The sequence below is a fragment of the Ruditapes philippinarum genome, unplaced genomic scaffold (assembly GCF_026571515.1).
Source record: "Ruditapes philippinarum isolate M1 unplaced genomic scaffold, ASM2657151v2 ctg2465_1_1_1_1, whole genome shotgun sequence".
NCBI lineage: Eukaryota > Metazoa > Mollusca > Bivalvia > Venerida > Veneridae > Ruditapes > Ruditapes philippinarum.
In genome coordinates this window covers 63,494-89,368 of record NW_026852754.1, presented here as the reverse complement: position 1 = coordinate 89,368, position 25,875 = coordinate 63,494, and the positions used below count along the sequence as shown (strand labels likewise).

The window sequence follows — 25,875 nt, the reverse complement described above, 5'->3', positions numbered from 1 at the left end:
GTGTTTTTATAGTAAAGAAACACTTATTTCTTAAAAAGTATTGTCATTGTCATGTTGTAAAAGTAATGGGCTCGTCCGGGAATTGAACCCGGGACCTCTCGCACCCGAAGCGAGAATCATACCCCTAGACCAACGAGCCATGACAGTTTACATTAAAGACAGTCTATTAAAACCAATTTACACAAATTGGATAATATATGAAATTATTGCATCATGATTCTTTAATGTTTTGTATGATAACTTAAAAAGTTATGTTATACTGTTATACTAAAGAAGAAACCAGACATGGTCATATGTTGCTTCAACCAGGTTAAAAAAAAAGATAGTTAACCAAAAGTTGGGCTCGTCCGGGATTTGAACCCGGGACCTCTCGCACCCTCAGCGAGAATCATACCCCTAGACCAACGAGCCATGGATTCCATATATAGTTATATGTTCTCTTTAAATGATAATTGAAAGGTCACAGTAATATTTATGTTATATTTTTCTTTCTGATTTTTCATTATTGTTTTATATTTTATTCTTTATTTATTCATTTCTTTTTTTTTTCTTTCCATAAGTAATTGACTTTTTACTATGTCGTTATCTTGTTTCCTTAATACAGTGACACCGGTTTGTATTACAGTCCTGATTTTTTCGTTTACAGTGTTTAGAGTGTCAATCACTCTTTGATCCGCTTCCAACACAAATATTTGTGATCCTCATAGGGTTCAAATCCGCGACCTAAAAGTTGAATGACAGATAACAGATCTTAAACTCTTAACCATCTCTTTCCTTCCACGTTATTACAAGAACATATTTCAACAAATCTACAAATGAGCCACGTCACGACAAAACCAACATAGTGGGTTTGCGACCAGCATGGATCCAGACCAGCCTGCGCATCCGCGCAGTCTGATCAGGATCCATGCTGTTCGCTTATCAACCCTATTACAAGTAGAAAAACTAATAGCGAACAGCATGGATCCTGATCAGACTGCGCGGATGCTGTTGATGATTATGTTGGTTTTGTCGTGACGCGGCTCAAATGTATATAGAACATCTGCTTGAATGGGCATGATTTTTCGTTTACAACAGCAAAATACTATTCATGTTATTACTTTAGCCGGAGAAGATTTTTTCATGTAGTACTGGTTACATCAAGTAAAATGCAGTAAATATCTTTATATTCATTGGTTTACATACATAATGTTGTTTTGGGCATCGCATGAAAGATAAATATCTAGAAAATATAAGATTGATAAGAATACCTGTACACTGTATTCGTCCATTCCCTGACCAGTATTCGACTACACTATGGGAGTAAAACCAGAGTACAATGTATAATGTATTGGTCCATTCCCTGACCAATATTGGACTACAGAATGGGAGTAAAACAAGAGTACAATGTACAATGTTTTGGTCCATTCCCTGACCAATATTGGACTACAGAATGGGAGTAAAACAAGAGTACAAGGTACAATGTATTGGTCCATTCTCTGACCAATATTGGACTACAGTATGGGAGTAAAACCAGAGTACAATGTACAATGTTTTGGTCCATTCCCTGACCAATATGGGACTACAGAATGGGAGTAAAACAAGAGTACAAGGTACAATGTATTGGTCCATTCCCTGACCAATATTGGACTACAGAATGGGAGTAAAACCAGGGTACAATGTACAATGTTTTGGTCCATTCCCTGACCAATATGGGACTACAGAATGGGAGTAAAACAAGAGTACAAGGTACAATGTATTTGTCCATTCCCTGACCAATATTGGACTACAGAATGGGAGTAAAACACGAGTACAAGGTACAATGTTTTGGTCCATTCCCTGACCAATATTGGACTACAGAATGGGAGTAAAACCAGAGTACAAGGTACAATGTTTTGGTCCATTCCCTGACCAATATTGGACTACAGAATGGGAGTAAAACAAGAGTACAATGTACAATGTTTTGGTCCATTCCCTGACCAATATTGGACTACAGAATGGGAGTAAAACAAGAGTACAAGGTACAATGTATTGGTCCATTCTCTGACCAATATTGGACTACAGTATGGGAGTAAAACCAGGGTACAATGTACAATGTTTTGGTCCATTCCCTGACCAATATGGGACTACAGAATGGGAGTAAAACAAGAGTACAAGGTACAATGTATTTGTCCATTCCCTGACCAATATTGGACTACAGTATTGGAGTAAAACCAGGGTACAATGTACAATGTTTTGGTCCATTCCCTGACCAATATTGGACAACAGAATGGGAGTAAAACACGAGTACAAGGTACAATGTTTTGGTCCATTCCCTGACAAATATTGGACTACAGAATGGGAGTTAAACCAGAGTACAAGGTACAATGTATTGGTCCATTCCCTGACCAATATTGGACTACAGTATGGGAGTAAAACCAGAGTACAATGTAAAATGTTTTGGTCCATTCCCTGACCAATATTGGACTACAGAATGGGAGTAAAACAAGAGTACAAGGTACAATGTATTGGTCCATTCTCTGACCAATATTGGACTACAGTATGGGAGTAAAACCAGGGTACAATGTACAATGTTTTGGTCCATTCCCTGACCAATATTGGACTACACTATGGGAGTAAAACAAGAGTACAAGGTACACTGTATTTGTCCATTCCCTGACCAATATTGGACTACAGTATTGGAGTAAAACCAAAGTACAGTGTACAATGTTTCGGTCCATTCCCTGACCAATATTGGACTACAGAAGGGGAGTAAAACAAGAGTACAAGGTACAATGTATTGGTCCATTCCCTGACCAATATTGGACTACAGTATGGGAGTAAAACCAGAGTACAATGCACAATGTTTTGGTCCATTCCCTGACCAATATTGAACTAAAGAATGGGAGTAAAACAAGAGTACAAGGTACAATGTATTGGTCCACTCCCTGACCAATATTGGACTTCAGTATGGGAGTAAAACCAGAGTACAATGTACAATGTTTTGGTCCAGTATGCGAGTAAAACTAAAGTAGAATGTATTGGTTCACCACATGCCGATATTGGACTACAATATGTAAACCTACATATTGTGTAAGAAAGTAATGATTCCAGTTACTAATACGGATATGACATTTTCGAAATCATAGCAATATCGCGCGTGCCTAGAAATAAGCACATGGACAAATAGTTGACTGGAAAAGTGAAAAATTCAAAAACGCTGGAAACGCAATTGAGATCGTAATCTTTTTTCTTCCTATGTTACAGTAAAATGTAACTTCCTACCTGTTGCTTCGTTTGGAGACCATCTTATACCACTGTGAGACGAGCTGGCCGTGTTTGCGTACTGGTGTAGGGCATTTTCTGTGTCACAACCGTTATCAAGGCCTAAAGGTTTGAGCCAAGCTAGATGAACGCTGTCAATGTCTGCTTCAATTACCTATTCACATATAGATACTTATATAAGTTCCTGTTCCTGCTATTAAACCATTATTTAAACACTTATAATACTGCAAGTTTGTAACGTCGCTTTTCATTGGATAATCGTGACGTTTATATAGTTTTACATACCCGGCTCATGTCGATTCATAAAGAAATCTCGCTTAATTCCTCTAAAAATGATGCTTGTTGTATTATAAATTCGTTTTAAATATTTCTGACAGGTTATATGGCCTAGCGGCTCGGGTTATATTTACAAACAACCGTTTATATAGGGCCATATAACCTGTCAGAAATATTTATAACTAATAATGTTTGCCGTTTATAAAGAAAGATAGATTTATTCGTTTCTTAGGCATAATGTGCCTTTAAAAGCTGACAAGACTTTAAAATGCATTTACTTTACAATTCAAGAGATGTAGATCTATCATACTTTAATAGTTAATATACATGAGACCTTGTGTCAAAAATCAAAATATTTCTTTCAACACTTACCCTCGGAGGTACAGGGACAGGCGCAGGTCTCTCCATATCTCTCATGGGTTGGTAGACCAAGTCAATGTAACAGTGCATTCGAGCCTCTTGTTGCGGTGTAAAGTGGTCTGTGCACGTGTCATCTAGATAATTTATACGAAATGATAAAACACAGTACGGACACTCACCAAAACAGCATTGTTTTTTTATAATTCTATTTATTTTAAAATATATCAGTTCTCTTTTAACATCTATATAATGTACAACCACTCAGTAAACCATTGTTTATATTGTCTATATCATAATTTCCCAATTCCCATAAATTTAACTGCAGAATTCATAGTAACTAGTAGCTTTTGTTTTTTGTTTGTCTTTAAAGGGAGAGGTACAGAAAATAAAATGAGACAAACAAGATTGGTTTGTGCAGCAAAAAAAATTCCCCGGCCCAAATGTGTTTATAGTAACAAAAATATTATGATAAAATTTCCTACAGATAGAATAATTGTCCCTAATGGTCAAGGCCATATCAGTGCCAAGGTCATAAAATGTCCATGTCAAACTAAAAGTCTACATTAGTCAGGCGGTTTGTTGTTTGTTGCAAATTTTAAAGAATTAAGGTGCTTTGACCAAGCTAGAGTTGTCAACGCACAGACAGACAGACATACAGACAAAATCAAACATCTGGCGATATATCAATGGTTGTCATAAAAAGTGAAAAAGTCAAATGGCGTCAATGTTTTTCACCTACAGGACATTGACTTTTGCTTATTTTTAGGGCAAAATGAAAATAATAACACTTTAATTTTGCCAAATCATTCAATTTAAATAGTTTTTGAATCATAATTACACATAATGTTGACATCTAGAATTCGAAAAATTCAAGGTCTAAACAAATTAATTGATTTCATTGAAATGGTGCACGTTTCTTTTCAAAGTAACCTTCAAAAAATATTTTTAGATACAATAAAACAGTGCTGATTTTAGTACATGATTATGTTTTCATTCGTTAAAAAATATTTTAGAGTGTATTATAAGTTATAAAAGCATGTTTGACCTTTATCAAAATTAAAAAAAACAACAATAAACAACAAAAAAACAGATCAATGTAATAAAGAAAGTTTCATACAGAAAATATATTAACTTATACTTCAGATTCACGTCGTACATACTTTTCGACCTACGATAAAATCTATGGCGAGGTGTTTCAAATGAGAAATTTAGTTGGTCTAGACCTGGTGACAATATTACATATCACATACAGTTCTTCTTATGGAATTTTAGAAGCTCACCAATCAGAATGATCAGGTGACTTATAATTATAATACGGAAGTCTGACTTACCTGCATAACTCATGTAGTTGGTATAAGGGGTGTTTTCAAACGTTTTATGGTCACACCCATTCGGGTCTTCTTGATGTTTTGGTTCTCTGCAGAAACGGTTTCTCGGAGTGGGGTTTGTATCAGAACACAAGTCACCTGAATAGAAGAAAAAACGTTTTCAATATAGGTATATAAACGAGTTGATAATCGCTTTGTACGATACACAATCACATTTCTTAGGTTATATTTACGGTTAAAAAGAACAGAGGTGATATGCAATATATTTTAAATACATTTTTTCCGTTTTTTATGGAAATAGCTTCGTCATTATCACCCGTACATATGTACTTGGTCATAAAAAAGCTTAGTCATTATCACCACATAATTGGTCATTCTCTTAAGTTAAAATATATAAAGAATTTAAAAAAAAAATGAAAATTAGAGTATTGCATTTCACCTATGTTTACAGAAGTGAAAAATTTGGTGAGCATCATATATATTTCAAACAAATGGAGAAGGCATGGTAATAATACTCGTATGCCATGATTGTCGTAAAAACTCCCGCTCATTCCTATTGCAATGACCATGATTTATGACATATTCATTCAGTAAAAAGAATATGGTTATAAGAAAAATGTTGTATTGTTGGAAGGCACATTTTTAAATTTAATTCATTGTATTTGAACATCTTCAGATTACATAATTGTTCACAGTAATTTCATCGAATTATTTTGACAAAAAAAAACCAAAAACAACAAAAAACAAAACAACAACAACAACAAAATACAACAACACCACACCCTGATAAGTTCATACTATTTTGAAACTATGACGAGTCGTAATTAGGCCAATTTAATTTAGCAAAATATGTTAACTGTATAAAACTGTTTGTACCGTATACAGTACTTAAATGGCAAAAAAAGGAAGAATTTTATGATTTATTACAATTAAAATATCCCAGATTTATGATAAATGGATGAAATAATTAGAATATAAAGTAGAGCATATTTTACCAAGAACCAACGAGGGATGTGTTTCTACACAGGGATGGTCACATGACATCTCAGAAACGCCTCTATGCACGTGCCAGAGACCAAATATATGACCAAACTCGTGAATCAGTGCCTTCGATTTGCCGAGTTTTCCAAAACTATTCTCGTGCATCACAATTCCACCTGCAAAAAAATGAATAAATAATAAATAAATCGTAACTGCACACGCTCAAAGTGTCATTTCAAAATTAATGTGACGTCTTTAAGATACAAAAATAATAATAATGATAATAATGATATAAAAATCATTTCAAGTTTTTTCATTGGTATGTTTTTACAGACGTTCAGCAAATGTTTTTAAAATAGACACATTGCACAACAGTTTGTGTAATAGGTTATAACTGAACACAAGTCAGTCTATGAATACGAATGTTGTTAAACAATACATTAGAATGAGGGTACAGCTTCTTTCGATGTTCGATAATTTTTCAGTTCTTAGACAACAACACGAATAGCTTTTTTTAAATAATGTTCAGAAACTAGGAATAAAGTAAGGCGACAAATGCTGGCAAATAACATATCATATTATCTATACCCATTGTAGAGTAAACATTTTTCTCCCAGGGGTATGTTGCTAATCCTCGAAATGTGTCCGTGTCCCAGCTTGACGTTACGAAAAACACGTTGATGACGTCATCACCGGCTATTTGTAACTCCATTTTCAACTCTTCAATGTTCATGTAGCCCCTACATTGTATCAAATTAATATATACAACTACTTTTCCAAACAGTTCATATGAACAAACTTCTTATTTTAAACACATAATTATTTAAAACTAACCTAAATCATTTCAAATACATATAAAGAAAACAGTTATATAAATCAACCTCATGGGCCAATTATAATTCAAATCAAGATATCTCGTGTTTTATAATTCAAAATCTCATATGTTTCATAAGTCAATATCGCATGTGTTTTATTAGTCAAAACATCATGTTTCATTAGTCAGGATTTCACCTGCTTTATTTTTGAAGATATCACGATTTAATACGTTAAGATCTTACGTGTTTTTTAGTCAAAATATCATGTTTTATCAAAGTTAAGATCTCACGTGTTTTATTAGTCAAAATATCATGTTTTATCAAAGTTAAGATCTCACGTGTTTTATTAGTCAAAATATCATGTTTTATCAAAGTTAAGATCTCACGTGTTTTATTAGTCAAAATATCATGTTTTATCAAAGTTAAGATCTTACGTGTTTTTAGTCAAAATATCATGTTTTATCAAAGTTAAGATCTTACGTGTTTTTAGTCAAAATATCATGTTTTATCAAAGTTAAGATCTTACGTGTTTTTAGTTTAAATATCATGTTTTATTAAAGTTAAGATCTTACGTGTTTTTAGTCAAAATATCATGTTTTATCAAAGTTAAGATCTCACGTGTTTTATTAGTCAAAATATCATGTTTTATCAAAGTTAAGATCTCACGTGTATTACCACTCTTTATTAGTAAATATATAACTATTTTATTAGTCAAAATCTGGCGTGGTCTATAAATCAAATTCTCATATTCAATTTCAATAAATCAAGATAACGTTTTAATTGGTCAATATCATATTTTCTTACAAACCAAGACCACTCAATTTTGTAATCAAGATCGCAGGTATTTTCATTACTAAAGATCCAACATAACGTTGTATTTATGAATTAATATCTCACATATATAATATCAAGATCCCACACTCTTTATATCAAGGACTGGTATTAAATAAAACAGTGGTTCACAGTTTTATATGTCAGTATATCATGTTCTTTTCAACTTAAGATCTTACTTATTTTATCAGTCTTATATAAAAAAAAATATCTCAGGACGTATATCATTGAAATCTTAATTTTCTAAAATTATATATTTCTTAATACAGGTAAAGCAAAATATCATGTTATATAATATCAAGATTTAATTTTTATAAGTCAAGAAATCATGTTCTTTGCTAATGAAGATCTCAATTTCTTTTATAAATCAAGATCGCGCACCCTTAACACTGATGGCATCGCTTTATTTAAAAATCAAAATCGGGCTTGAATTCTAGTCAACAACAAGTGTTTTGAATATAAAATAAGATTATATTGTATTCAATGAAACAAGTTCACAATACCTTTGAGGGTTCTCGGGGTTTATGCATGTATGATAAGCCTTCTCATCTCCTGGTTTACAGCAATCACCGTTGTCATAGTTATGATAAGCTTTGTTACATTCAGAATTACACTCTCCGTTTCCAAGCAAATCTTTTTTGCATTCAGATGTCACGTGGTCACAATCCCCGCCGTCATTTCCGGTTGTAGAATGCGCGCATACTTGGTCGCAATAGCCGTCGCCTATTTGATACGGGTGGCAATCAAACATAAAAACTTTTTGCAAAAGTGTCGTATTTTTTACACGTCGGACCTGAAGATCCAAGCTGATGTTATATTGGTTAAACACTTTATTAAGTATTCTGTGCTGTTCTAGAATCTGTTTATCGTAGACTTGTGCTTTCTTCCCGTTGTCATCAAGAACATTCACCACCCTGTACCGTATCTCTTTTTCATTCCGCAGATTTGCATTGTTCAGATAGCTTATTACAGTTTCCGGGTCATCACAAACAGTCCGACCACAAGGGGGCGCTTCAAGACGAACCGTATGATACGGTAGAACGACATCAGACGTAACAAGCTCTGGATTTTCATCCGACAGTATTTCCCAATTGTCCAAGCTCTCAAATGCATCTACTACAACAGAGTTGTCTAAACGAGAAAAATCATTGGAATGTCTGTTAATGTTTTCAACAATCTCGGCATGACTTAAAAGCACGGTTCCACAATCCAAACTCATCAATTTTCCCGCGGTAATAAATATCCTCGTCTGGCCGTCCACCCATTATTAAACTAATGCAGCTTTTGACATGTTGCCTGAATATGGCGCCATTTTGTTCTCCATTGAGCGAAACTTCTGCTCCGTTCATAAAAAGTTTCATCGAAGATCCATCGTATGTTGCGGCTATATTTGTCCATGTGTTTGGCTCAAAAGGTTTGTGCGACAGAATATCAGACGATGAGTCTGCGTCATTGGAATGTAAAGAAAAGACAACTCTAGCATTATGTCTGGAGTATGACGGAAGCTTGAACCCGATAGTCCAACCGATACTTTTGTCGCTACTACACGCGTCGTGTACGCCTGACAATATAAATTAAAGTCTTCATGAGATATTACATAGAACGGCTGCGTGATTTCATGGGTAATGTTAATGAGCGAGACTAAAGGCTTTGTAGGATCGATATTTTTTCTTCCGGTTAATTAACTGTGCAGTGCAGTTGCCCCATATTTCATTGCCCCGGAAGTTTATTTGTTATTTTCCGGGGTAGCGAAGGTAGAGCAGTTGCCCTGTGAGACAACTATGGTTTTCATTCATACCCGGGTTGGGGGTCAGATCGTTACCCTGGATTAATACTTCAGAGTACAATCACATATAATTCGGGCATATTCAAATCAATAAAACAATGTTTTTTAATAGGCTGTCGCCCTTGTCAAAACAGTTGAATAACTGTGTTATATGCATCATAATTTATATTATATGCATTATGATTTGTGTTGAATGCAATGTGATTTGTGCGGTGTGTACATGTATTATGATTAGTGTTGTATGCATTATGATTTGTGTTGTATGTAGTATGATATGTGTTATTTGCATTATGATTTGTGTTATATGCATTATGATTTGTGTTATATGCATTATGATTTGTGTTATATGCATTTTGATTTGTGGTGTGTGCATTATGATTTGTGTTATATACATAATGATTTTTGATATATGCATTTTTATTTGTGTTATATGTATTATGATTTGTGTTATATGTATTATGATATGTGTTATATGCATTATGATTTGTGTTGCATGCAATATGAATTCTGTTATATGCATTATGATTTGTGTAGTCTGCATTGTGATTTGTGTTGTGTGCATTATGATTTGATGTTGTATGCATTCTATCGGAACATATCGGCTATTAATGATAAAAAAATAATATCTGAAGTTTGACGGAAAGGTCCGAGAAGACGGGGTTGGTGTGCATTTTGATTTAAATTGCAATTTCGGAATTAAGTTTATGTAAAAGTTTATTAAATCAAATTTGGCGCGACCAAGTTAATTATGGAAATACGTACTAATAAATTTTGATTAAATGCACAAGCAAACACAAGTGATTATAAATCTATAAATCTTGTTATATTTTCCCAGTATTTCGACCATACAATATGATTAGTGAAATCCGGGTCAAAATCTCACACTGTCGTAGGTTAAGTTGCCCTGATTTTGACTTAATCTTATTAATTATTTTCTTAAGATACCTGTAATGGGTATATTTAGGAACCTGATCAAGCTTAATATTTTATCAAAGTACTCTATTTATCTTATTCAATTGCAAATTTTCAAAGACATTTACCATCAAGTTTTCAAATTATAAGCATTTTTATGTGAATACCCCCTCCCACTAAATTGCCCCCAAAAAAGTGGGGGTAGGGGTAAGGAATATAAATGAAAAAAAAATTTTGCAGCTTTTACCTACAATGTAAGTGTTTATTATGTTTCAAGACATATATTATGATAACAAAATAACAATAAACTGTTCACAAAATGTATTGATTTCAGCCAATTGACTAAAACCTCATCCAAGATTTCTGAAACTTAAAAAAAAACACATAAAAATAGATATAAAATAAGAATTATTATTATTATTTTTTTTAATATTTGGATTGGGGCAAGCAAATTACTTCTATAACTTTTAATACTCTTTCATAGCAATCAAAATATGGAAATTTCATGACCTCTTTCCACATTACTTTTTTGACAAAAATGTGTTTTACTAAATGATGTAAAAAAAATTCCGAAACAAAAATGTACAGCATAGCTGTTACCTGTCTTACTTATCTCTTGGAAAACAGCAGATTTTGTAAAATATGATTATTTATGTGTTTTTCTAAACAGAGGCTATCTTAATAAATATACAGTCATTTAAATGAAATCTTCAAATATTGTTTCATTATATTTGTCATGTTCACATTCTCAAAAATTTCATTGCTAAACTTCCAAAATCTTACAGGAAAATTATTGAAATTTATTACAAGAATAACTATTTCATCACAAGAAACTACTTGAATTCATTGCATCCTCTCAGTAAAATATTGAAATAATATTTAAATAATTTCACTTCCAAAATATCAGAACATAATAACACAAAAGCTGATATATTGAGGATATTGAAGGAATGTTCAATACTGAATTTAGTACTGGCGAGCAAATTATTATTACATTCAACGAATTGAATCAATGCAGTAACGAACCTACATAAATATAATATTCTATGTATCACATGCACAAAATAAAAACTGTTTAAAATAAAAAATAATAATTCTCCATTGATGCGCCTTTATTGTAACTCTAAAATTTATGGCGTCTTTATGTTTGTATAACGGAAATGACATCAGATCTAAATATATGCACAGTCGTACAATACCATTTTTATGAAACCACAACATTGGCACTAGTATATTAAAAATTTGCATACATCACATTCTCAAAATCTTGATACTGTTATAGATTTACTTTTAACACAAATATTTTCAACATGAACATTATGATGTAATGATTTGATGACATCAGGAAGTTCTCGATCCAGTTCTGGTTGCTCATAACGGACGAAACTTCCATTTCACAATAAATTTAAATGACCTCATCATGTAAAAAGCAATAAAATGACTAAACAGTCACAGAGTCACAGAATAAACATAAATATTGTTTACCGGTACTTCACATCTTAGATAAAATTATACTAGTATCAATGGGTGTGTGTATTCTACTCATTAGCTTTTATACTAAAACTCATGGCTATGCCACTAATAAAAATGTTGCATCTGACGTTAACTTTATGAAATACGTTTTGATCTTACATGCAAATCCAAGATCATCCCTTGTATTTATTTATTTTATTATCTAAACTAAAGATTCATGTACATTTATTAACATGTTCACTATGATAATGTACAGTCATATAACCATCATCTGTGACTTTTATGCCAGTTATTCGTTGAGGTTCTACTGCTATTGGCATTGGAGGAATTACATATTGATTAAATGAAGCAGCAGTCTTTATTTCTTTAGCTGCAATCTGTGTTATATGTGGCATCTGGCATCTGTGAACCTCGAACTGCAATAAATATAATGATATTGTACTATAAAGTGACAAAAGATGTACCCATATAGGCTAGCATATTGTAATGGTGAAAACTGTTACCCTGTCTGCACAATTACTTTATGAATTAGAAAATAAATTATAGGATTACTAAATTACATACTGTTTACTCTCCAGAAATTTAGCATGTAATTGGAATAATGATTATTTCAATACTTTACACAGTTTAGAAATGTGACATATGACTTTTATCTCTTTTCTATATTCAAAATCTGGTTTTAGGAAAGCAAATGTCAACTCACTTAGATCTGTAGTTTCCAAATCAAATGTTATAAATGTAGGATTTTCTGTCTTTACTCACAGGTAAACGTTGCGTGGCCATGACTTACACTATACCCCCGTTCCCCCTCTACAACCCAAAACCCTAAAAAAAAATTATGAAAAAAAAAAAAAAAATTTATGACTAAAATATTATAAAGGTATTTTACTCTACTTTCATTTTGCATAGAAATATCACTAGCATCTCAATTATCAGCGCATATATTCATCAATTTTTCACCAATCTTAACAATCTTGGTCTCAAATCTTAGATAAATAAATACTCTTTAAGAAAACAACACTGGCACCTTCGCTGATTATACGTAGCAAGAAATATCCAAGCCCAAACTGTCAACAAATGAAACTCGGAAGAGATCTGATTGCACCGTTTCGGTAAAACTCTCACGAGTAAAACACACTAAATTCACCGTGAAAGAATATTTCTTTGTATTGCGTATTTAAATATGATAAAATTTAGTTATTATTTGTAATAATTGTTCAATCAAGGCATCATATGAAACTATAACGAACCTTTTTTCCTATATGTCAAATTCTCAATCCAAAATGAAAGTAAATTGGCACAGCAGAGTTGTTTCCCTTTAAGTATTTTCATTGGTCCGAGGTTTTCCTGTGACCAATGAAAATACTCCATTTGAAAACAATCTGCAGGCCCATTTTACTTTCATTTTGGAATGAGAATTTGACATATGGGGAAAAAAGGTGCGTTATAGTTTCATAAGATGCTTTGATTGAACAATTATTATAAATAATAACTTAATTTTATCATATTTAAATACGCAATACAAAGAAATATTCTTTCACGGTGAATTTAGTGTGTTTTACTCGTGAGAGTTTTACCGAAACGGTGCAATCAGATCTCTTCCGAGTTTCATTTGTTGACAGTTTGGACTTGGATATTTCTTGCTACGTATAATCAGCGAAGGTGCCAGTGTTGTTTTCTTAAAGAGTATTTATTTATCTAAGATTTGAGACCAAGATTATTAAGATTGGTGAAAAATTGATGAATATATGCGCTGATAATTGAGATGCTAGTGATATTTCTATGCAAAATGAAAGTAGAGTAAAATACCTTTATAATATTTTAGTCATAAAATTTATTTTTTTTCATAATTTTTTTTTAGGGTTTTGGGTTGTAGAGGGGGAACGGGGGTATAGTGTAAGTCATGGCCACGCAACGTTTACCTGTGTCTTTACTGGCTTGAACTTTCCCTTAGAAACTGCATCTGGTAAGGTCTGTATATCTGGGTCTGCTGTATGACCAATACCTAAAATTGTCACATCATATTATATAGATAGCTTTTATACACAGTGCTTGGAAGTGAAAGGAAAAGCTTGCAAATAATATAAGGTTCTGAAGGGTTTTAAGATCCTTATCTATGACTTAAACATCTAGCACCTTGTATCTTACAGTTATTACCATACAAAATTAAGAATAGCATGTGTATTACTTAGGCTTATTATAATGATCACAATGAGAGTCTTATTTTATTTTTTTCTGTAGAAGAAAAATGCTTCTGAATCTAGTGCTGCATGCAAATAAATGATAAACACACCTTCAAACATAAAAAACAAGAGCTATCACAGAAAGTGACAAATGCCCCCCCCCCCCAAGGATCAAGGATTCTAGTTATAAACCACCTACATGTATATTACATGTTAAGTGTGGTGGTAAAAAAATGACAAAGTGTGAACCCCAGCAGTGACCTTTAAGCGAGAAAAAGAAACTTGTGTCTTGTTCACAACACATAGTACATCTATGGTGATTTTATATTTTTAAATAAAAATTGAAACTTTAATGTATATGAAAGTACAGAGCGGACACTATAACATAAACATTGAAAAAGTTTAAACCTCAGCAGTCCCTGTGGTGGAAAATGTTTAACATGAATGATGGCACATGTATTGAAAAGACTATAAATATATTTTATACACTTAATGCTTTTAACTCAGAAGTGGTAAATTATTTTTCGTATTAAGGTGTAAAACAATTTTGACAACAGTCTACAATGGCTTGTTATTTAAATGGCATAAATATTTTTTAGATACATATACTTAATTCTCAATTAAAGAGATGTAAAAATGTTTTGTGGTAACAAGTTAATTACATACTCCATTTCATACTCCATTTGTAAGCCTCTTCAGCTGACCGTCTCTGTGATTTTGCTCAGACAGCTTCTATCACTTCACCAGCCCTTCTCTCAATTTCCTTAAGATTTTCTAGGCTTATCAGCAAGATCAAGAGTGGCAAAGAAATTGTTAACTTTGACAGCCCACCAATGCTGTCAATCATTGCTGTAAATATGACAGAAAAAAAAGCAGTTACAATCATTGTTCAAATTAGATGGTGTATGTGCATAAACCTTAAATGATAATTTTTTAAAATACTTAATTACCTTTTAACTGTTGAGTAATGCTTGAAATTTTTACTTTCTAGCACATGAATAAGATTTTATAAATATTAAAATCACTGAGTTCACTAATATGAGCCTACTGTCATGTGTGAAGTAGAGTATTCTAAGTAGTGTTGGGAATCGGAGGACAAACTCATAATCGATTAATCGGAACAATCGTACAGGCTCTCCGATCAATTAATCGGAATAATCGGACTGAATGTTTTCCAGCATAACTAACTAGAAAATAGAAATCATTATAACTTTTATTTAATATAAATTAATGTTTTATCTAATTGTCTGTTTAACGTATTACAAAATACAAATTCTTCAGTCAGGACACAGTTTACATACATGTAATGATTTTCATATTCATATTCAGAAAAATCAATGTGTCCCTGTTGCCAGCATTTACTTATTTAATCAAAAATAAAGTTTTATTTAAGTGCCTATTTCACAATCAAGCTAAAATAAATATGGTTAAACTAAGGAAATTTTGAGATTCAGGGTTCCAATTCCTGTGGGAACTATTCATGGTCATATAAAATAATAAATTATAATAAATTAATAACTGCTACCAATAATTGATAAAATGTATCTATGTGATTAATAAATTAATTTAATATGCATGATCAGGAATACAATTGTAAGTTACCATTTCACATAAAAAAATTAATTATTTTATTTCATTTTTAATAACAGAATCGCCGTACCATAAACGGTGTCATGGTAAATATAAGTTTAGAAGCCTTTTAAATTTATTATTTAACATTATAAATGGACAGAGTAACGAAGATTGTTACAGTAAAATACAGCATCAGAATCCGATTTTAATTTAAACGGGTGGGGTACCTATGTTTGCATATCCTTTACCACAAAACTTGCACACAACTTTAGCCATGTCCAAGTTATCACGGGTAGCGGGTGCTTCAATATTCAGCTTATGGAAACCAAAATGATTCCAGACATTTGATGATGTTTTCGTGAAGATTGAAGAGTATTCAAATTAAATAGCACAAAGCCAAAAAACTACGAAAAATAACTACCACAAAGGAACAAAAATTAACACTAAGCGACAATCGATTCTGTTCGACCACAATCGATGTCGGCGACATTATCAACATACCGATCTATAATCGGATAGCGGCGACAATCGGCCCATCACTAATTCTAAGACATTAAAGCTGCATATCTTCAGTTAAGCTGACGAGAAAATTAAAATTGAGAGAGAAGTGTTACATATATTGTATTTTTACATTGAAAGTAGCCAGTCGTACAGGCCCGTACTGCTAGACAAAATTTCTAGCTGTGAGTCACAGATGACTAGCATATATGCACTGTTTAGGCTAGCCATACAGCATTTTTTCAATGAAAAATAAGTGCAATGCTTGCACTTCATTTTGTTAATTTCACGGTTCAAAACTGTTCACTATTTAGGGGAGAAGATGTGTAAGCGGCCGGATAGCTCAGTCGGTAGAGCCGCGGTACGGTATTCCGAGGGTCCCGGGTTCGAGTCCCGGTCAGGCTGCACATTTTTCTCACCCTGTGACATTTGGCGCCCAACTTGGGACCGTAATGGTATAAATTCCGAGTTCAATTTCACATTGTTCTCTTTACCCATTAGAAATTCGAGGACGAATTTCAATATAGCGGGGGAGTATGTCACGGTTCAAAACTGTTCACTATTTAGGGGAGAAGATGTGTAAGCGGCCGCATAGCTCAGTCGGTAGAGCCGCGGTACGGTATTCCAAAGGTCCCAGGTTCGAGTCCCGGTCAGGCTGCACATTTTTCTCACCCTGTGACATTAATACAGTCCAAAGATGTAGTTGTATCATTGTATGACACTTTGCTACTAAATAATGTTTACTTTGATGATTATGTGATGTTTAATTATATTTGAATATATGTATTTTGTGACCATGTGCATTTTGTACACATCTTATATGAATAAACTATCTATCTATCTATCTATCTAGTATCTTATTAAATTTTAAGCCAGTTACTCACATTTCTTATGACATTTTCAGCCAGTTACTTAATTGCACTTCTTATTATCGATACATTTTCAGAAATAATGAACATATATACATATTTCTAATTTTCTATTAATTGATTTTAATGATGTTATTCGGCAATTTATATTATGGCGAGATATCGACAGAATTAAATTTACCTATAATAAAACAGTTTTTGTGAGCTGGTGTAAATTCTGTGATATTTACAAGTTACAATTATTAAAATGAGCCGTGTCACGACAAAACCAACATAATGGGTTTGCGACCAGCATGGATCCAGACTGACCTGTGCATCCGCGCAGTATGATCAGGATTCATGCTGTTCGCTATCACTTTGTCTACTTTTTATAGGGGTTGTAAGCGAACAGCATGGATCCTGATCAGACTGTGCGGATGCGCAGGCTGGTCTGGGTCCATGCTGGTCGCAAACCCATTATGTTGGGTTTGTCGCGACACGGCTCAAATTACTTTGTCATTATCTAGTGCCTCGGGGCCTGGCTGATTAACATTCTAAAATATCTAAATTTGTTTCAAATAAAAAATAATAATTACCAAATCCAAGCTTTGTGTTTATTTCAAAGCAGGACATCCCTTCGTTTTTTTGAGGTGTGTTGTTCCATATGAAACCAAATTTACATCTCCTCACTCTAAATTCGAACACATAACGTACAGATAGCCACCCAAGCCATTTTGCAGCTCCCCCACAATGTTGTCGCTTGTGAGAATAAAGGTCCAAGACGACATTCCTTGCAGTGAGCTAAATTTCTAACTAAATCGTCGAACTCAATCACCCGTCTATCTTTCATGTCTTTTCTCCACCCACCTGCCGATCCCTTCTGTCGGTGTTCATAAATTGGACAATTACCAATTTTGCACTTACAAATGTTCAATACGTGAGGGTTATTATGATCCACATGAATATTAGGTTCTTTTCTCAACTTGCGTTTGTTTTTGGCCTTGTAACGGCCTTTTCTGTCTCTTACTTTCATTTTCACTTAAGTGACTTCTGCGGTCTATTTTCTGAAATCGTGACGTCATATAGGGGTACGTTACGATACCGAAATCAACTTGATTTCGGTAAAGTTACCGAAATCAACTTTTCATTACCGAAATCAACACGTAAAAACCAAACTAGTTAAAATATTGCTATTATTTCTTCATTATTTGATGAAAAATAATGAAATAGACTTTCAGTTAAAAAATCTATTGAAAATATTTTATTTTAATGATGTTATTAACAAAAATGTAATTATTGAGTTACTTCCCTTTGTTCTAAACAACCCTTTTATGTGTGTTTAGCATTACCGAAATCAGCTGTGAAGTTTAAATTATGTATATAATTAGTTAGATAAATTAATTAATATATTAGATAACTCTAGTAGAGCTCTATTTTATAGACATATTTCTGTTTTTAAGTTTCAACCATATCTAAATATTATCAATGTTGAACGGTTTTTGTAAAGATCTCACTAGGTTAAGAGTATCATCTCATAGATTGCACATAGAATCAGGTAGATGAACTAAACCAAATAGTACACCTTTAAATGATAGAAAATGTTTTTCATGTAAATGTCTTAGAAGACGAATACAATTTCATATTGGAATGCAATGTATATAATGATTTTAAGAAAAAGTCTGATACCGCCATATTAGGTCATGTTATATATCTGCACGTGATTGTCGTGCATAACAATTTTCTTATCAAATCGTATTTTTTAAAAAGCTATGATCGGACAATGATGGAAAAATAAAATACTTTGTAATATGAGTTAAAGATATTTATAAATTTTGTACATGTTTATGTTTTATGAAGAAAAAAATATCCCACTTCAACCGGAAGTTTATGATTTTCTATTATAAATTTGAATACAGATATATAATTCGACTGCTCTTAAAATGTTCCAAAAAAAAATTGTATAATGTATCAGGCAGTAAACTTGGAAATTGGAAAGTTTGTGTCTTTCTTTTATTGAACAGTTAAACTATATATTAACAAATCGCTAAACATATGTTATGGGGACTCTTTATCATAATATTTTAAAAAATTTTAGTCATTTATTTAAATGTTTATTAGGACATAAACAGATGGTTCATTATAATCTTTATCTTTAATAACATTGTATGCCAACTGTACCTCCTGTCTTAATTACTTCATATTACCGCCTCCGTGGTCGAGGGGTTAGAGTCGATGACTTCTAATCCAGTTACCTCTCTGGCGTGGGTTCGATCCCCGGGAGATGCTTTGGTACATTGTAGTTTGGCGCGGAGGAAGGTAGTCTAGTACTGGTGTAACTCTCCAGGAACGATGGTTAGGAAACTACCCGCCTATATGACTGAAATACTGTTGAAAAAGGCGTAAAATGAAGCAAACAAACAAACAAAACTTAATTACTTCACACCTTACTTAATACAGTAATACACAACATGTCAAATCGTACTTGTAAGTTACAACATTTCATAATTGAAATTTGTCAGTATAAAGTGTTCCATTTTTTCCATCATATAAATATATACCAGTCATTCCATAAATGTATGCTGTTTACAGATATGAAATTTAAAATGATTTTAAATCGATCAACATAAAATCATGACTTAACACTTTTTCAATAAGTAGAATATGTCCGGGACATCAAAAAAAATTGCATACATTTTTTTGGAACAACTGATATGCAATTCGGTAATAATAATATCAAAGCACCTTGTCTCATATACCGAAATGTTTTCTACGGAAACGTATCGCGATCACCCCTATATGTTAGTTTAAAACAGATCTTTTGACAATTTATTTAATATATAAAATTTACCAGCTTACTAGATTCTGAAATATTTATACTATAAAACTATAAAAAAAGTCTTTTGATACATATTATATAGGGATGGTCGCTATACGTCATTTAATATTAAACTGTAATGTACTTTTTGTCTTAATAGAGACAAGCAGCTTTAATTTCATGTAAAATAAGTATGTCTAATTATGTTTGTTTGGATACTTTAAAGTTTCCATGCGCCGATGTATATTAAAGGACTGCGGTGAACGAGTAATGTTATGTCAACACCTCCATTGTCCGAGCACGTGTATGCTTGCTCCTTATTAGTAAAGGTGTTATGATGAATGGCTACCGCTACGTCTTTTTATTTTAATCAAATCATAATCATTGGATTTAAATTAAATTTTGTGATAATTTCCAATCAACTATTTCTGAAATTCATGCAAATTATTTAGGGGTTGTTCTCATCTTTGAAATGAAATCTGATTTGATTTCGGTAATGCAACACATTAATAACAAGGGAAGTAATCATGATATAATATACATATCCGTCTATAAGCACGGATTTATATTATAAATCCGTGCTATAAGTTAACATCATCATTTTTATAATTAAATATTATTTTTCTTTGTTTATGGTTCAGTTTGAATGACTTTATATTAATTAATTAAACAAGATCTATTAAAATGTTTATTTTAACTTTTACAAGCCGATTTCGGTATGGTAACATATACATATATTTCGGTTCGTGACAAATCAGGGAAGTAATCTTGATATTTAGTTATTTGTTTCTAATTTCATTATAAATAATTATTTCGAACTGATTTTTTGCAATGAAAGTCAAACTAAACCTATTGTAATAGATTATAATGAAAAAAATATAATAGAACGCTTAATTATGATTTTACAAGTCGATTTCGGTATTGTAACATATATTTCGGTTCGTGACAAATCAGGGAATAATCTTGATATTTAGTTATTTGTTTCTAATTTCGTTATTAATAATTATTTCGAACTGATTTTTTGCATGAAAGTCAAACTTAACCTATTGTAATATATTATAATGAAAAAAATATAATGAAACGCTTAATTGTGATTTTATAAGTTGATTTCGGTAATGAAAAGTTGATTTCGGTAACTTTACCGAAATCAAGTTGATTTCGGTATCGTAACGTACCGGTCATATAGGGGTTTCCCAACCTGGTTTCAAAGCAACGGGGTTTTTACGAATTATCCGTTTACAAACAACATATTCTTTTTGATAATTTCATTTTAATTTTATCAAAAACTAAATTTCTATTTGTATTGGATATAAATATACGGATAATTTATTCATTTAGAAATAAAAAATAATCTGTTTACGGAAACGGGCGAGAGGTAACGGGTGTGCCGATAAGTTACGTAGAATGCCGACATGGCACGGAAAAAACCCGATTCCATTACAGGGATCTTACCTTATTTTGATCCTTCTAACATGTATTGTTTATTCATATCCTCGTCCTCATTGAATGACAAATATAACACGAATTTCAATCATGTACATTTGAATTTATTTAAGTGCTGAAGTGCGTATAATGATATTTCGATGATGTTTTATTTATTACTGCATTTTCATATCTTAAGCTGAAAACTTTTTGATATTTAAAAAAAAAAAATTAATAGTTTTTGTGCCAAATCAGATACATATATTAATATATCTATATACCTGCCTAAATATTGAAATATTATCCACATTTAACATTTTTTCACCGAAATTCCGAATCTAGTCTGTGTTTATGTGTAGACTTAAACCTTAATATAAGACTGGGATAACTGCCGGAAGTTTTTCAAAATGAGCCGCGTCACGACAAAACCAACATAATGAGTTTGCGACCAGCATGGATCCAGATCAGCCTGCGCCTCCGCGCAGTCTGATCACTATCAATGCTGTTCGCTATTAGTTTCTCTACTTGCTATAGGATTTGTAAGCGAACAGCATGGATCCTGATCAGACTGTGCGGATGCGCAGGCTGGTCTGCATCCATGCTGGTCGCTAACCCATTATGTTGGTTTTGTCGTGACGCGGCTCAAATGTTTTTTTTTTCTGTTATGACAAAGTGAAACAAATCAAGGTATAAAACGTTATAAGAAACATATCTACCTATTATAGGCGTGAATCTGTACTGGCCACCCTCCGGCTTGATCCAGAATTGCACGCTAAATTCCTCATTTGGGAAATTCGTATTGTCATCCAATCTAAGCTGCATATGTTCCCCAGCACTCCCAAAAGATGCCGCGGTACCGAAAGGATACTTGGTTGACTCTTTACTGTCAGCAGCACGCGGATGACGTTGTAGCAGACGATTTTGTCGATCGGCCCGTATATCCAGATTATCATCGCAAACGACACCCATAACAAAAAATAACATTATGTAAAATTTAAAAAAAGAAATTATCGAAACATTATTATTAATGTTTCGTTTCATTTTCTGCGAAACTAACATTTTTAGATTTGTATTCCAAATGTTATTACATTTAACACAGACGCGACATAGTTTTTTTTAAAAAGTAAACTCGCACCAGTCATGTAAATTGTTTTTATATCAACAGTTATAGAATATGACCCTTTCCGTCAGTAAACTTGAAAAAAAGAAGAAAAGAAAATATAGTACAAAAGTTCATACATCATATTAATTTTAATAGAGTTATTTATTCGGGTAGGTAGGTGATCATAATACAATAAATCTGTCAATCTCTTTCAAAAGACCCTTGAACCCGGTGATTTTACTGTTTTGTCAAAGTTTGGGCAAAGAAAGTTAACGTCTGTCAAAAACTGCAATTGCATTTTACGACATGCGTTTATTATTTTTATTTTAGTAGATAATCGGTTTGGTTTTTGTACCGCATGCAAGCGGATAAATCTGCATTCTGATCTTACACAACAAAAAAAACCTAAATCGCTTGAACTGATTTAAAAACTTAAACTTTTATCGCACTAGATGCCCCCAATGAATGATGCAATCAATGTAACGTAAGAAGAAGTTAAACATAGATGCAGTTCAAATTAAATACGTTACATGAGCCGTGACATGACATTTCCAATATAGTCGACGTACTAGTACAAACGTTACGTCAAAGTTGACGCCAGCATTTCTAATCATATAAAGTGCACTTTTCCAATAAGAGATGTGCAGAGGTGTGCAGTTTTTAATAAGTGGGGGAAAAAACAATTCGTTACTGCGCTAAAATGATAAAAAAATTACTGCAATGATGACGGTATTCCTCAGTTAAAATATACGGATAGAAATGTGTCATTTTTAAGAGGATAGAAGTTAAATAAAAACTGTGCTGATAAATTTGTTCCAGTAAAAATAAATCCCTGACAAAGCACACGCCCAATTGTATTTAAAGTACCTTAAAAAAGAAAAAAATCAAGGAAAATATGAGTTGACAAATATGACTTTTTTATCTTTTCAAACGACACTTGACATATTATACTTACATCAGCCACTTTCAGGGTTTACATACTAAAGTACTTATGATAATTAACCAATAATCACATTCATTCTTTTGGTTATTATTTTATTTCAAGATGTTTTCCAAGTATTTCCCTTTATCGTAGAATGTCGCGGCTGATTGGAATACACGCTTTAATATAATTGGAAATAAGGAAGATATCACTTCACGTGGATCTCATTGTTTTTAAAATAACGGACACGAAATAATAAGAATATAACAATTAAGAGACCCTTTTCTGTGTAGTGGATTTGTGCATAAGGCGCTTAAAGTTGTTGAATCCCGTCCTGATTTATGTACAATTAAGGGAAAAATATAATTTCCTTGAAATTACATCATTAAACATAATGTAGACGTTAAAGTAGCATGCCTCATAACAATTTGGAAAATGTATTTTAAAGTCACTAGCCTCAAGATGGTAAAATAAAAAAAATTGAAATAATTGTGTAAATTGATTATAACTGACATCTTAATTCAAGAAAGAATGTTCACACGGTATCTGAAGTATAACGGAAGCTTTAAACCGATTGTCTAGCCAACAGTTTTATCGCTCTTACATGCGTCGTGGACGTCTGACATTATTAAGGAAAAGTCTTCATGAGATGTTACATAGAACGGTTGCGTGCTTTCGTGGGTAATGTTAATGAGCGAGACTAGAAAAATCAAAGTGCTGCAGCACTGAATGCGACGGACATGCAAACGTAGAGACATTAAGGCTTTTTTTTGAAAAAAAAAACAAACAACAACAACAACAACAACAACAAAAAACACAAAAGATAGAACAGAGAAAATTTGTTCCATACAAGTTCGAGATTTGTAGAGCAATATATTTTATGTGTCACAATCTGATAATATTATAATTCAGATTTTCTACTTTAGGCAGAACAAGTCCAAATTATTAAATACAGAATGAAATGTATGCCTTAAAACTCAGGTCAAACTTGTAAATTAGTGTCCTTATCGATTTATTCCAAGAAATGATATGTAATTTAAAAAAACTGTCAACGAAATACGAGTATTTGTAAAATAAATCATGCAAATAAATTTCAAGCATAATACAAAATACATGTGAGAATGTTAGAATTGCTTCGTGTTACATCATAGTGGGCATATAGACAATAAAATATAAGTTATTTGTATTTTTATTATATATTTTTTATTTCTCTTGGATATGTCTCATTAAAAATATTTTGGTTAAAATCATTAGCAATAAATGGTGTTTCTTTTAGAATTTATTTTTCATTTACAAGGTAAAGATATAAAGGCCAGAGCACATCGTTTTTATTTTAATTTAAATGTCTCTTAAGCACTACAGTGTTTAGTTGTCCCTTTCAATTTCACACTAAATTCCATTCTTCTTACAATTGTATAGAGTTGTATAGAATTGTATAGTATTGCATGTAAACAAAGTAAGTATCCGCTGGTTTATTTGCGTCCGCGCCAAAGCGCGGCGCCCCTTATGGAAGGAATGAGAAAGGGCGATTGCAACTTCTCGAGCCTTTTAGTCGGTCATAATAAAAGCCGATCATTCCGATCCGTATAGGGTGCTTGATTATTAATTAGAAATGAAATGTCGCGAAATGTACAATGAATAGCGAACTGGAGAATTTCGCAATGCAAACATTTTCAAATGAAATAACCTTTTCCGTCAATAAATAGCGCTCTTCGGGTTTTTTTTATTTATCATTTGAAGTACACAGTTTGTTATTATGGTATCCATAGAATGATGAGTTGATGACCTAAACATTCCGAAAATCTATTTATAGAGGGATGTACTTCTATCGGTAATTCCCGGTCTCTCCCGGTCTATTTTGACCGGGATTTACTAGTGACCGACGAATAGTATCACACGTTTATTGTCCGGTCTCTCCCGGCTTTAGAGTAGATGTTTGATATCGTTACAGAACAGAACTAATATTTTACAGATAAATAACATTTTTTCCAAAATGAATGTTTGTCACTTAGTTTGGTTCCAATTATTAATAAACACAGATCAACTCTCAAATTTATTGATTTTTTTATACATAAACATACAATTCGAAAAAAAACCTAACAACAACAACTACATGTATTAGATTTTATGAATTATTCAATTGATTGATAATTTAAAAAATGATAAAGAACAATACAAATGTACATGTACATGGTTTAAGAATAAACAATATTATATATTGAAAGATTAACCAAAATTTACTGACTTTTTCCAGTTAAGTTTTGACTTATAATCGTCGATACATGTATATTTGTTGCTATTAATAAAAAAAATGACAAGTTATATTTTAATCTCTAGCATGTCAATCAAAGTTCATAATGAACAATTATTTTCGTCCGTTCATTCATAAGTGATATACAATTCTGGTAAAAACCAATTAACCATTGAAAAGATTATAAGAATATCCTGTCATCATATGTCTACTAGTTCATCTTCACCTGCTGCATTTCTTGCTTGGACGCCCTTTGA

The 25,875-nt window shown here is 32.5% G+C and overlaps 1 protein-coding gene, 1 long non-coding RNA gene and 2 other non-coding genes across 4 annotated transcripts in view; all 4 read right to left on the bottom strand.

Annotated features, from left to right (window-relative positions):
- Positions 1-22,876, bottom strand: part of LOC132723617 (pappalysin-2-like) — a 42,314-nt gene extending 19,438 nt beyond the window's left edge. Inside the window, 8 exon segments of the mRNA XM_060708380.1 lie at positions 3,244-3,397; positions 3,892-4,013; positions 5,211-5,345; positions 6,203-6,364; positions 6,777-6,928; positions 8,338-9,061; positions 9,063-9,395; positions 22,060-22,876. Of these exon segments, the coding sequence (XP_060564363.1) occupies positions 3,244-3,397; positions 3,892-4,013; positions 5,211-5,345; positions 6,203-6,364; positions 6,777-6,928; positions 8,338-9,061; positions 9,063-9,395; positions 22,060-22,312 (2,035 nt within the window). The 5' untranslated portion in view covers positions 22,313-22,876.
- Trnap-cgg (transfer RNA proline (anticodon CGG)) lies at positions 68-139 on the bottom strand. The gene has a single exon. It is a non-coding gene; the product is annotated as a tRNA-Pro (tRNA).
- Trnap-agg (transfer RNA proline (anticodon AGG)) lies at positions 340-411 on the bottom strand. Its single transcript has one exon. It is a non-coding gene; the product is annotated as a tRNA-Pro (tRNA).
- LOC132723682 (uncharacterized) lies at positions 14,870-18,189 on the bottom strand. The gene is made up of 2 exons (XR_009624780.1): positions 17,703-18,189; positions 14,870-15,037 (listed from the first exon to the last, which is right to left on the bottom strand). It is a non-coding gene; the product is annotated as an uncharacterized LOC132723682 (long non-coding RNA).
- Positions 22,877-25,875: the final 2,999 nt, after the last annotated feature.